The 14,329-nt window shown below is 44.0% G+C and overlaps 1 protein-coding gene across 1 annotated transcript in view; it reads left to right on the forward strand.

Moving 5' to 3' along the window:
* PLCD1 (phospholipase C, delta 1) overlaps positions 1-14,329 on the forward strand; it is a 44,407-nt gene that overhangs the window by 11,497 nt on the left and 18,581 nt on the right. The window contains exons 3-6 of the mRNA XM_010191708.1: positions 4,381-4,609; positions 8,502-8,631; positions 12,508-12,736; positions 13,858-14,059. Of these exons, the coding sequence (XP_010190010.1) occupies positions 4,381-4,609; positions 8,502-8,631; positions 12,508-12,736; positions 13,858-14,059 (790 nt within the window). The remainder of the gene's footprint in view (positions 1-4,380; positions 4,610-8,501; positions 8,632-12,507; positions 12,737-13,857; positions 14,060-14,329) is intronic.

Here is a 14,329-nt window from a genome sequence, read left to right on the forward strand (position 1 = left end):
TTCCTCTCCCTCTTTATCAGCAAAGGCAGAAGGAAGGAGAAGCAGCTTTTAGTCCTTGTCCTTCACATGCTCAGTGGTTTTCAGGAGATGTGGGCTCAGTTTCTTGTTCTCTCTGTTTTCTGTAAGACAAAATATCACCTCTCAAAGGGCTGTCTGCCAAACAGGAGAAAGGCAAAGAGTGACTTCTCTCTGCTCCCATTCCTCCTTTCCTTATATGCTTTAGGGTTACCAAAGTGTTTTACTGTCCATGCTTCCTGTACCGTCTGGACATTTCCTCTGAGGAGCAGTGATGGGAGAAGAGATGGAGAGGCTAATGGCCAGGGCTCATCTCAGACAAGTGCTCTAATCATGAGGCACCTTGTCAGGCTTGTCCTTCTGGCTCTTCAGCACTTGTATTTTTGGCTGCCTGATGACTCAGGGTGCATACTTGTGACTAGGATGCACTCCTGAAGCCTAAAAGCTCTGGGGTTACAGCTTGTAGGGTGGTGGTGAGATTGAATTTGTGTCCCTCTCCCTATTGCTTCCTGCAGGAATGGTCCTCACGCAAATGTCCATCCCCTCTCCACATGTTTGTTGAGCTGAAATCCCTGCACTGGAGTGTGTTTGAGGACACTCTATGGAGCATGGCCAGGCCAACCTAGATCCTGCTGGAGGGAGATGAAGGGAGAATCCAACTTCTGGGGCATGGAGGAGCTTGTGGTTCAGGCAGAGGCATAGGTGAGGCTCTGCACCCCCTTATCAAGGTTTTGTGGGTTACTGTTGGACTCGGGTACTTGCAGACTCTCTAAGTCCAGTTACATGGCATGTCAGTGTGAATCACAGCTTTCATTTCCCTTTGGGAGCTCTTACTCGTCCTAACAGCAAGCTTCTTGGAAGCCACAAAGAAATCCAGATTGAAAGATACACCCAAAAGATACATGCCTGTTGCTTGAAAACATCTTGGCTGTCCAAACTGGCCTCCTGCAGGCTTGACTCATACCTGCCTGCTAATGCCGTGGGTACAGGGCAGGAGAAGGGCATTGGGCTGAGAATTAGCAAGGGAGAAGCACAAGGGCAGTATCCAGTGATAAAAATTGAAAGAAAAAAGAAAGTCCTCGCATCTCCATGAGGCTAGTTCAGAGTCATTTCACTGATTCTGAGGAATGCTGCTGTGTGTCCATGTGAGTGGGGAGCCATTGGCTCTGGCCCTGTCCGAGCGGCATCTGCAGCAGCCAGAAAGGCTGACTGGGCTGTGACCTGTTTGACTGGACGTCTGGAGGCCAGGAGGGACACAAGCTTCTTTCTGTTGTGCTTCATGTTTTGGGCTTTGCACAAACCATCTCTTCCACAGACGTAAACACTCGGGAGAAGTCGATGCAAACTTTCCAGGTTCCCTTCTGCTCGTGGTTACCTGCCTGCTGTGGTGTGATGGGGAAGGAACAGGGAGGCTGCAGGGGAACATGATGGATGGGTGTTTGTCTAAGTGTTCGTCTGCTCTGAAACACCTCTGTTCCTCGGTTATTTCTGATTTCTCCTTGCAGATAGCTCAGCTGAGCACATAGTTAATTTGGTTCTGCTAATACAGTACGCTCAGTGTCCAGTAGCAGCTGATAATGTACTCATGCTGGGCTAAGATTTTCCAGAAAACAGATAACATTTGCAGATGGCTTGGGCTGACTCCTTTGGTTTAAGCTCTTTTACTGATAGATGAAAGCAGTGCACACAACCAAGCTATGGAAAGCTTTAAAAAGTGTTCTCCCTTACCCTGTTTTTTAAACAGTTCCCGCATTGATAGTTTCTCTCCTTGCCTCTTGTGTGACTACAGTGACACTGATCCTGTTCTTCACCCTTCCTTGTACCTTTTCTGCATGGAGGAGCTCTGTGCCCTCTATCATCCTCAGAGAGATCAAGGCAACCCTTCCACACACAGGTTTTCAATGTCTTTTCCTCCCACACAGCTCTCTTTTCCAGTGGCTTCACTTTGCCAGATTACGGTTTCCAAAGAATCCGTTCTAAATTTCCAATATTTAACATCAGATTTTCTAGTCCTGGAAACACAAGGCCCTTGCCAACCCAAAGTTTCGGGGTTGATTGCACAAGCAGACCAGCGAGTCGTTCTGAAGGGACAATAACTCTTCTGAGCCAAGCAGTGGTGAGCTGTTGGCAGGTGATGAGGAACAACAGGAGGATCCTTCCACTTGCTCTGCCATCACCAGAAGAGACCGGGAGTGGGAGGGAATCCACCTGCTTATGGACCATCTGTGTGGGACACGTCTGAGTCCGAGATGCTCAGCCTGGGCTCCCTTTCTGGTCAATGGTTCACTGTAGCCATGAATTAAGTGTATGATTTATCCTACCCTAATGGTTTTGTCTAAATAGGATGGAACATTTGTGTTCCAGAAGCTTTTCTGACTATAAAAAGTCTAAACTTCAGATTTTTTAACTGAACTGAGTCCATCCAAACATGATAGCATCCTTTACATTAAGGATGTAGTTCTACCTAAGGCACAATCACTGTCATGCCCAATGTCCTAATTAATGGGCAAAATCACCAGCAGGGCTCCCCATTAGCAGCCCAACTGCAAGGGAATTGCAGCCCTTTTCTTTCAGGGTTGGTTTTAGTACTCAAAACCATAAACTTTCACTCTATGGTGAATTGGCCACATAATGTAATTCCACAGCAGCCCATCCCAACGCAACCCTTTCCTCCCCTCCCCTCTGACTGATCGACTCTTGGCCTTTATGAAGCGATAATAAAAGACCACACAAAGATAATTGCTTGTAATTGTCAGGGAGGAGCTTTGCCAGCTCCAGGAAGGCCCTCTCGGTATGTTCTTGTATAGCAACCAAACCAGCAAAGTGCTGGGGAAGATGTTTGACCACCCTAACATGTGGTGGGAATCTAAAGCAAATGGCAAGTGCTGGTTTTGGAAAGGCACTGATTTTTGAAGAATTAAGTTTTAGGTGGGTTTTTTTGGTGGGTTTGTGGTTTTCTTTTTCTTTCTTTCTCAGCTGCTGAGCATCATCGTGGCTGCCCTGGAAAAAAAGGAGCATTTTCAAACCCTAACGAGCATCTGATGAATTTTGCATGATCCCAGGGCAGTCATGCTAAAAACGTGCAGGGTGGGTGCTGAGTTGTGTTTTTCTGCAGTGCTGACTTTGAATGAACTGGACACTTGAGTGGTGAAATTGCACCAATTTAAATGAAGGAGTGGATAAAATGGATATTTAAAAGCAAGTTTCTCCTATTCAGCTAAACCGTGGGGATATTTTTCACTCATGTACCGCTTTTTAACAAAACTCCTTCAAGATGAACACAAGTAAAATCGATTTCACACATCAGTAACACAGGAAATATTTTTTACCTGTAATTTACAATTTGAGTCAAGGAGTTAAGCCATTTTTTAAAAAATTCTTGTGATTATATCTATTTCTTGGCGTGCTTTGGTGCTAAGTAGCAGCCATCAACTGTGATTAAGCAGTTTCTGCCCTTTCCCGTAGTCCTTTGTGGGTGCATTAAGTGGCCCATCAAAGACAAGAAGAGGCTGTGGGTGCTGCTGAGTGCTCGCCTGATTTCAGCGCAGTTTGAGGGCACCTCCACGCTCTCAGGGGCAATGTAGGGGGTCTCAGTTACTTACATTTGTTTAATAATGCATTTTATTGTATGCACCACGCTTTCTCGATCACATTTTGCAAACTTGGTGTGACTTCAGGGCTCATTTCCACCGGCTAAGAGGCAAAGAGGGAAATAGGGAAGGATGGACTTGAAAGCAGCGTTTTGTTTTCTTAAAGCGAACAGGATCAAGTCTACCCTTGAGAGGGGTGAGGATGAAGTATGGGTGACTCCAAACTGCTCTGAAGCTTTGGTCTTTGCCTCCCTGATTTGCATTAGTGTGGCTGAGAAAATACAGGATTTTAAATTTTATCTTTTTTTTTTTTTTGCAAGCTAAAAATGGTGATTTTGGTCCCTGCCCTCCCCTTACTGAAGTCATCTCTCATTTTCCTGTGAGGGGATGTTCACAGGGAGACACAGCTCCTCTGTCCCCACTCTCAGACAGGGGCAGAGGTCAAAGCAGGGCTGCTCCAAAGACTGGAACCAAGCTCTTGTCAATGATTTGTGTCTCATAAACATGATATCACAGTATGGCATCAAGTGCATATTCTGCTTTTTTGTTAAATACAGAACATGGGGAAAGATATTTAAAAAAGAAATCTTGCTCTTTCTGCTCCTTTTGATTTAAACTTTCTTTTGTACCAGAGTTTGGGAGGGGGGCCAATGGAAGGGAATCCTCCAGAGATTGCAGGAAAAGGAGAAAGAGTAATTCTTAATATCCCACATTTCAAGCAGAGATAAGGCTGGCTGAACCCCTGCTGACAGCAGGCTCTGCTTTCTTTCCACAGTCTCCATTGAAGATATTCGGGATGTGAGGTCAGGCCATAAAACAGAAGGTATGGAAAAATACGCCAAGGATGTCCCAGAGTATCGCTGCTTTTCCATCATTTTCAAAGACCAGCGGAAAACCCTGGACCTCATTGCGAGTTCAGAGGATGATGCCAACCACTGGATCTCCGGCCTTGCGAAAATCATAGCCCACAGCAACTCCATGAACCAGAAACAGAAACTCCAGCAGTATCCTTTGCCTTATAAGTGCACACAAAGATGCACTTGTCTCTCTCTGTGGGTGGGGATAGCAGATTAACTCCCTTTTTTTCCTATTGGGCACTGAGTTTTCCCTCACACTGATTTTGCACCCAAGCAAACTCCCTGGTTTCCAGTGTTTTTCCCCTTGTTTTACAGTGATGCAAGCAAGAGTGGATTCAGGCTTCACAGAGCTCCTTAAGCGAAGAATTGCCTCTTTCAGGGAGCTCCAGCTAAAACAATCATTATTTTTTGTATTCTTCAGGGGTCTGTTTCACTTGCACTGCAGTAAACTGCAGGACAGGCACTTCTTGGCAAGGCATGAAAAGCCGGCACTGTTTATCATGTTTCTCAGTAATACAAGGCGAGGGAACTGATTCTCCCTTTCTGACTGCCAAATTTACTCTGGGGTAACTCCACTGACATCAGCGAAATGACTCCTTGTTTGCCTCAGCATGGGAGGAGGTTTTGCCCTGAAAGAATTTGGATTTTCTCTAGTGACAATGCAGATATCGGAAAGGAAAAGTAACAGAGCAAAAAAAAAAAAAAGGAAAAAGTAGAGGAAGAGAGAGCGAACTGGTTGTGAAATGAAGAGCGGGTTAAGTTATTGGGTGAAATCCTGGCTCTGCTGAATTTACAAGAAATTTTCCCCGCTGCTGCATTTCACTGAAAAAGTTGCTTTGAGACCGCAGGTCACACATTTGTATAAAAACAGAGAATATCTGCATGTAGTTTTTGATGGATTTTCTGCAGTTCTTCTGCATCTGAGGCCCTGACCGTGACATGTGAACCTGTTGGGCTGATTTCACCCTGATTTGGCAAAGCGGCAGCAGTCATAAAATACTAAGTTCCTTTAAGCCTCGCAAAGATAGGCATCCAGCTATCAGAGAGGAAACCAGATAGTGCGCTCAGTGAGAGAAGGCTGTGTGTGCTTCGTGCCTTATCCAGCATCAAAGCGCCTGTGGAGAGGAGGGGAAATGCGAAATCTCAGCTGGGGGAATCGCAAAGCTGGAGGCTGAGCCTGAGCAGGGGAGCTTTGCCCTCAGTCAAGGCTTCTCTCTATGTGGGTTCTCTGCTGGGTAATAACGCGCTGAGGATGGAGGAGATGGCACATAAACGCTGAGCTTTCATCAGGTTTTTCTCTTCTGTGGATTCTCTGAAGTTAAATAAGCCAATAGTGCTATTCATTTAAAGGAATCAGACTCCATTTGTTCTGATACACATGGGGTGCTGTGCTTATCTCCTGTGCTATAAGCGTCTTTTTGGATGTTTTTTCAAGCTCTGGGCTGTAAGGTCATTCCTCAGCAGCGCTATCAGTTGTGTGTCTGTGGTGGTAGGGAGCAGTCGCTAAACAAATTGAAATCCTGACACTTTGGTGCTGTTGGAAATGGTGCACCCTGGCTGTTTTCCTTTTAAATGTGAAGGCTTCCCCTACCCCACAGTGCGTGGGGAAAATCTGGGCTGCAGAAAGTTGTCCCTGGGGCATGTTGTATTGACCTTATTGCTGAAAAACTAAGAAGCAACGGGATTGCTGAGGGGGGAAAAATAACAATGACATTTGCAAGGGAAGAAGACTGTAAATTTCCAGCGTGGAAAAGTACCTCTCTGTCTTTGGAAGGCAGAATTGAAGCTAAATAGGGTGGGCAGGCAAGCCATATTTCTGGAAGAGTAATTACTGTGCGGTGCTGGCTTCCAATCTGGGATTGTCTCAGGCCGTTTAACCTAACCCGGAATTACAGAACAGCATGATTTCTCATTTGAAATTTGGTGATGTTTAATTAAAGACCGGGATTTTAAATTTAGTCCATCTTCACTGGGTTTGCTTGGCAGCGTGGGCTTGCTCAGATCTTCCTTAAACCTCAGAAGTGTTCTCTGCATCTGTGAGCACAGGAGGGGAAGGGTCGGTAGTCGAGGAGAAGCGTGGGGTCCCCTGCCTGTCCCCCATGACTGGGGAATTGCCTTTCAGTGCATGTTTCCCAACCTCCAAAACCTTGCAAAGCAAATAAGGAAGGAGAAAGATTTTGAAAACAAGTTTTGAAAGAATCCTTGCTGCTTTCAGATGGAGTTTGCTCAGTGTATGAGAGGATGGAGTTGCCTGCAGTAGCAAGGGACTCAATTTGGTGTCTTTTGTGTCCTTTCCAGTCCTATATTCCTACAAAGATAAAACCTCCACATAAGTACTTGTGATATTTTATAGATACGGTACTGTTTTATTAAGCCATAGATTCAACCCTGCAACAAGCTGACATAGGTTATTTATCAAATATTGCAGGTGTGCGTGCAGGGAAGACTTTAGACCAGAAAATACAGGCGGCTTTCCATTTGAGTAGCGTGGCACTGTTTGCTTCGATTCTGGGATTTATGTATGAGCTTTCCTTCTGGTTGCAAAGCACTTACCAGAAGTTTTGCAGCATTTCTGTTCCCAGCATGGGATCTCTGCCAGATGGTTTCAGTCATCCCTCTTTGGTTTCTAATAGAAAGTTGGTAGCCCTGGAGCTGCCAGATCCTTTAAAAAGAAGAAAACAGGCTCTCTCCGGATGCATACGCAAATGGGAACAGCTTTTCCCTAGTCCACCCAGGCCCAAATAGGTGTGTAAAGTGAAAGGGCGGATTTTGGGTGTTTTAGGGACTGAACACTGCTGTTTGCTGAAGCAACAGGCTGAGGTCCCAGTTGTCTGTGGTGTCCTTTTTTCCTCTTTGCTGCTTGCCCTTGTAGTGAGAGGGTCCACTGTGCGCCTATGCTCTTTGTGGGCTCCCTAATTTCCCTCCTTCATTGCTCAGCCTGCCTGGAAGGGATATAAAAGGAAAGCATCCTCTCTTTATTTTGGTTTCCGTGTCTAAAGAAGGGGAATATTAATATTACCAGGCTGAGACGGATGTGGTGTGAGGTCATTGCTTAGCACCTGCCAAGATTGTTGGAGACAGAAACTTCGACTTTCCATGAGACAAACACTTCTTACAAACAGTTTACACATATCTCCATAGCTTGGAAATATTTGAATGTGTTGGTAGCTGTGGTGAATGCTCTGGTTCAGGGCTATGTCTACAGCCCCTAAAGTGGTCAGTTAGTGCCCTTTTGGGGGTTAGTTTGAAAAACCCAGTTAAAATGTTGTGGTACTGTGTGCCTCAGCTGATATCTGCTAATACTGCGGCTTACTCTGCTAAACATCCAGGTTGGGCATTTTCAAAAGGTTGTTTTAGAACACGCAGTGCTTCCTATGCAAGGCATGGAAGGTTACATTCACGGAGATGAAATTGTTACTTCTGTAATTTTTCTGTTGAAAAATAGGAGATTTTTTCTGGATGACCTTTCTTATTTGACAGTAAAGCAAATTAGAGAGTCAGTTCCATGATGCAAAAAGCATGCGTTTTTTGTTGTTTAAAACTGCAAGGTATCTCAACTGTCTAACCTCATTTTCCCAAGAAACTGAAAGAACATGGGAGACCAAGTCCAAATTAACTGACGTTACATTCAAAAGCTTATTTTTATACTAATTACTCCAGATTCTCTATCCTCTTTTCTCAGTCTGGAGCAGAATACACTTTCTGTCATAAAAGAGAAATCAGACTGTTACTGGCAGTGCCCAGAAACTCCTACAGGGTAAAGAGAGCTGATCCAGCCTTGGCCAGATGGTGAAATGCTTCTCCCGGGTCATGATCACTTGTGTTACAGTGCATTTTGCCTCTGCCAAAGCACCATTTTTCTCTTTCAGAACAGGAGGTGAGGTGATGTGAGCTGTTCAGGGGTAACACGCTGATTTACAGCAGCTGGAGAGGTGGTTCAGAGTCTTTAGAGCAGATTTCCCCCCCACCATGGGCAGCAGAAGGGTGATATTTGGGCTAGGCACTGACCTGGAAAGATTTCCTTTACATCATCCTGCAGCTGGATTCATACCTGCCTGCGGAAAGCTGATAAAAACAAAGACAACAAAATGAGCTTGAAAGAGCTCAAGAACTTCCTGAAAGAAGTGAACATTGAAGTCGATGACTACCACGCCAGGAAGATTTTTGAGGTAATGAGAGCAAGCAGATAAAGTATTTTCTGTTGACTTAGGCTAAGGTGTCCAATAGCTTTCAGTTTTAGTTGGAAATGTAAGCTAAAGTGAACTCTTGGCATCTTTTCTCATTACCAAGGAAGGACTCTTGGGTTTTGGTGCTCAGAAGATTCCTACTAACAACCAAGTTAGGCCAGCCCAATGCTTTTGGTGGAGGTGTGTCAAGGTCCTTCTTTAGCAGTGATGCCCAGTTTTTGCCATTCAGAGAAGATGAGATACAAACATGGGTATTGCGAGAAAAAGGGATAAACAAAGCTCAAGTGCACTTTGACTCCCAGGGGTTTCAGAAGTTCTGTGTGCCACAACCACATGTGAATGCCTTAAATCTGGTGAAATTGGTTTGGTTACAGTTATGATCCCATATCCTCACCTTCTCAGAGGAGGAGGGTGGCAAGTGACAGGTGTAAAAAAAGGAACAAATGAGGAAAAAACCCCTTCTAGATTCATGATAGATACGTAACACTGCAACCAAACCTGGACCAGTCTGGTTGATTTAATAGCCCAAGCGGTATTTAATCTGGTCAGGGACATACACTTATACATTCTCAAGATTCAGCTTTCTGGCTGAGCCTACTGGAAGATTAGAAAGGGTTGAAAAAATCTCTGCTGTTAAGCTGTTGGTTTCTCTCTAACCAAGCCTTCCTGCTGAGGTGAGATAAAACATCTGGATAATTTCCAAAGTTCCATTCCTGTCTGAAGCAGGATTTGAATTAATGGGTGGGCAGTTTCAGAAATGCTTTTTCTGATCAGCTGTAAACGTGTGGGTGCTTTTGGGCACTGGGCAGTAGTTCTGCTCCTTCCTGTAAGCAGATAGCAGGGAAGGTTGGCAAGATCTCACTGGGACCTTCCCTCAGAGTAGGAACAAATTTCCTAACCCTTGCTTTGTGAAGGTTTTTCTCTCTCTCTGGTAACTGCAAGAATTGGGGGAAAGTCATCAATAGATCTCAGAGAATTTCAGCCTGCAAAATCTTCCAGATGTCCTGCCTGCTCTGACTGGCATATCCCATGCTTTATTCCCAGCTCAGGAAGACCCTAGAAGAATAGCAATAAGGCTGGGGTTCCTCTGATTGCTGTAGAAGTCTCCAGTGCAGATATCTGCATTGGAAGTAGTCACCAACACTTCATTTCCTTTGCAGCCAGTGTAGGTCAAGCCAGTAATGGAGACCAGGGTGCAATTTATCTCAACCCAAAGGATACATCTCACACATCAGATTAATCACTCACTACATCTTCAAACATCAAACATCTGAAAAGACATCTTTTTATTTTTTAAGAGATGCAATCTCCTCTTCATTCAATGAACCTCTTTTGCTCTTGCAATAGTTACAAGGGAGCTCTAGGAATGGAAACTTGGACTTCAATCTCTTTTTTGCTTAAGGACTCCAAGTAATTACTAAGCCCCGATTCATCCCATCTAAATGCAGGCAGCTAGTTGAAGTACCCTCATTAGGCATGTAATTGTTATGAGTTTCCTGTATAGCCACTGGAAAGAGAGGTTCTTCAGAGGTTAATTCAGATTTCTTGTGGGCTGAATTGCCTCTAGGAAGAGTCTGTCTTGCTCCTAAAGCAATTACATTTTTGGTTTGTATGACCTAAACTTAGATGAACTGAGAGGCTTTACAGTGCATTAAAAGGGTAATCTCTTCTGTCTTAGTGAGTATTTTCTGCATTTAGTCACAGGAAGGAAGGGCGATCAAGGATTTAAGAGGGGGCTACAGGGCATGTTCTCACATTATTCTTGCTTTTCATCACATAACTCTGTGCCCACATCTAGGTTTTAAACACACCTGAGTAAGACATAAGCAATGCAACCAGAAACTGTGCAAAGCTCCTTTAGTTGCTCACTTCATTTCAACCTGAATATTCATTCTGGTGCATCGGAAAAGTTCTGACTTTTTCTGTCAGGCCAAGGTTCATTCAGGACTCATGGCTCGTGATCCATACAAGTGAGGCAGAACACAGTATTTGAACTTTTTGCTATCGGTTCAATTCAGTTTGTGAACATGTTTGCTGTGCATCATGATCGTTTTATTTGGGTTTATATGAGCACCATAAACTGCTACTGAAGGGCTCCAGTGGAAGATTTGCAGGGGAAGAAAGTCCCTCATTATCATCTTGCGTGGAGCACTGCCAAAGCCACCATGGCCATCACTGAGGTCATTAGCGGATTTAGGTTGACATTAGTATGGTGACTGGTCAAACTGAGACATGCATTTTGGTCGTAAAACCCAGGACAGTAGCTCTATCTGTCTTAAGAGATTGAAGATGGAAAGCAATTAAATTCCTCTGGTTTGACAAGTTACCATCTGCTGTCTAAGTCCTAGTAACTGATAGCAACTTGTCCATAGCAAGGGTGAAATGAAATGCACCACAACCTCCTCTGAGTGACCTGGAGCACACTTTCCAATTCAAGTTCAGGCCTGAAGAAGAGAAGTTTTTAGGTCAAAGATTAAGTAAGGCAAGCTGTGTCCTGCAGGGGTTTTGGCGTCCATGCCAAAGAGGAGATATTTCAGACTTACCTGAAATATAAGATGTGAGTGGGCTTTATAAGGACACTGCTGTTAATGGTCTCTTTGCTGACTTTAGATACTGAGAGAGAGGGAATCATCACAATAACATTAACTAGAAGTGGGTTGATTGCTGAAATTTGCAAGGAGAGGCGCTTACAAGCAGTATAATTCTCCCTGTCATAAATTATTCCTCTGAGATAGGCTCTTGATTTCCATTGCAGCTTGTTTTGCACAGCCCCCATTAAATGCAAAGGTTTGCATCCTGGAGATGACTGAAAAATAGTCGTTCACCTCTCCATGAAGAATTCTGCTGGGAAAAACAGCAAAATTCATATCAGGATTTGCCACAGAAAAAACCTGTAATTTCTGATGACAAATTGAAGCTGGGAATATTTTAAATAAACTGGAAATAATTCCTGTTGGAAAAGCTGTTGTCCCTCATGGAGACACTAACTTTTGTATCTCGAATTCCTAGTCTTTCTTGGTCGGTCAAATCCTTGACTGTGGTGCTCTGTCAGAGCTGTTATCTAGTGGAGAAGTTCAAAGCACAGACCAACATGGGGGTATGAAGAATTTGAATTACAGCTCCTTGAGAAGCTGTTACCTGATTTGAAATTTTGTGGAGGTTTTGTTACTTGCTGTTTTTTTAAATGAGAATGGAAAAGTACCATGGAAAGAGGGATTTTTTCCTACTTAAACATGCACAATTTTGAGCAGGATTTTTTTTTTTAAATTCAGTTTTGATGCCATTTTTGCAACCAGCTCTACTGCAAGCCTTGACAGTCTCTTGAGGCCTGAGCTCAAACCCACTAAGGTCAAGGGGAAGGCCCTTTTCACTTACTGGATTTTAGGCCGTGGTCTCTATCAGTAGTTTAAGATGCTTTGAGTTAATTGTTTCCAACTTCCTGAAATAAAGAGGTACATTTCTCTTGAGCCTTGATTTGTACTTAGATTTTCAGGATCTGTTCTTTTGACTTATGGTTTGCACAGTACGCACTGCAATGGAGCTCAAGGGCACAACTGCTGCTTTTGTTGTTCTTTTGACTTATGTTTTGCACAGTACGCACTACAATGGAGCTCAAGGGCACAACTGCTGCTTTTCAGCACATTGATGAGTAAATAATAATAATAACTGTAACTGTGATATGACTGCTTGGCCTTGTCAATGAGAACCGTTGTCGTTGACCAAGTGCTTCTCATTCGTTGGCCAGTAACTGTTTCCAATTATTTTGTGTTCTGCGTTGTGTAGCCCTGGTGCAGATTACGGCTGGCATATGCCAGAAGGAAAGAAGGTTTTCACTCCTTCTCCCCTCTACGTTTACAGCACTGTGACAAGTCCAAAACAGAGGCTCTGGAGGATGATGAGATAGAGGAATTTTACAAGATACTCACAGAGAGGACAGAAATAGACAAGATCTTCCAAAAGTACTCAGATGCAGAAGGGTTCATGTCTTGCCAGAACCTGGTGAGGTTCCTCTATGAGATACAGCAAGAAGAAGATGCTGTTGTCGCTGCCCCTGCCTTAATTCAGAGATATGAGCCCAATGAAAGAGGTAGGTTGGAAACCCTGGCTGGTTTGGTTCAAAATCTTGTTTTCTTGATGGATTATGAATTGCTTTGCTGTTGCTTTCTTCTGCAGCCACATGTGTAATTTTCTCCTTGCAGCTGCTTCTAAAACACCACTGTTCTAGGGAAACATTAGTGGCTCTAGGAGAGGAGGGCACAGGAGAGCCTGGGAAATATTTCTCTTCAATTTTGGTCTGGGTACCCCAAACAGCTGGAGAGGGATTGATACAGAGTTGGCTAGAGGGTAGTGAAATTCCTGAGGGAAAGGCTCTGGTGGCTTATTCAGATATCAAGACCTCACATGGCATTGCACATTAGAACGGAGCAATATTTCTGTTCTCCAGACCAGGAATGGAGGCAAATGTTTTTGAATGTAGGCAGCTAAAAACCCATCGAATGATGAGATTTCTGAGCAGTGGGCCAAGAAGGTGGCAGCTGTTTAGCAAAGCAATTGCACAACTGTCTTTCTGCTCAGAAATTAAGTGAGTCACTGATCTGGAGCACTCTGGAGGACATGTTCAAGAAATGAACTCAAGATCACAGGCTGTTTTTACACTATCCTGGTATATGTTCAGGAGAGGGACAATGCTTTGCAGATGTCACACTTGGAGATTAGACTGGAGCTCAGTCCCTCAGATGGGGAGACCCCAATTTCTCCCCAGAGATGTATTATTTTGCATTTACTGTTTGTAAATTGTGTATTCTTTGGATAGTGTAGACAAGATTTATCTGGCTATGTTTAGACATCTTACAGTTTCTCTGTGTTGGCATGAAGGAAGCTTGAAGTGCTCAAATTGAGATTTTTATACTATAGATCCCTAGAGACAGGTGAGGTAGGTGCTGTCTTTGACACTTTTAAGGTGTTATCAAGGACAATAATTGTCATAAAAAGTCATGCTTGTGAAGTGGTTTTAAAAGCATTTTCAGGCAGATGGAACTGTCATCTTCATCTGAACAGCATCAATATCTTTACTACTGGCTGAAAGCCTAGGGAGCACGTTTTAACTTTGAAACCCTCTGAAGAGCAGCAGGCATCATGGTGAAGATGATGGCACAACCTGGTGGTGTCAGATTTTAAGTATGGTACTTCTGTCTATTTATCTGGCAGCCAAGAGGGGTAATGCCATGACTAAAGATGGTTTCCTGATGTACCTCCTGTCCGATGATGGGAATATATTCAACTCCTCCCACCGTAAAGTTTACCAGGACATGACTCAGCCTCTCAGTCACTACTTGGTGTCATCCTCACACAACACCTATCTGATGGAAGACCAGCTCACAGGTCCAAGCAGCACTGAAGCCTATATCAGGTAGTGTATGTGTGAGTGTATTTATGTGTGCGTGCGTTTATGTGCGTGTGAGAGGTTGACCTCGTTCTTATAGAAGTCATGGGGTCCATCTATACTGCTAGAAGCAAGAGGACCAAGAAGCAATCTTCCACCTCAAGACCAGGTAATGTGGATGTCGTGGTTTATACAGTTGCTCTTATCTCCTGATGCCTTCTCCCCACCTGGGGAGGGAAGTTGGGAAAAGAAAAGGAGATTCTTGGGCTGAAATGGAAATATATTTAATAAAATAAC

The sequence above is a fragment of the Mesitornis unicolor genome, unplaced genomic scaffold, assembly GCF_000695765.1.
Source record: "Mesitornis unicolor isolate BGI_N332 unplaced genomic scaffold, ASM69576v1 scaffold149, whole genome shotgun sequence".
NCBI lineage: Eukaryota > Metazoa > Chordata > Aves > Mesitornithiformes > Mesitornithidae > Mesitornis > Mesitornis unicolor.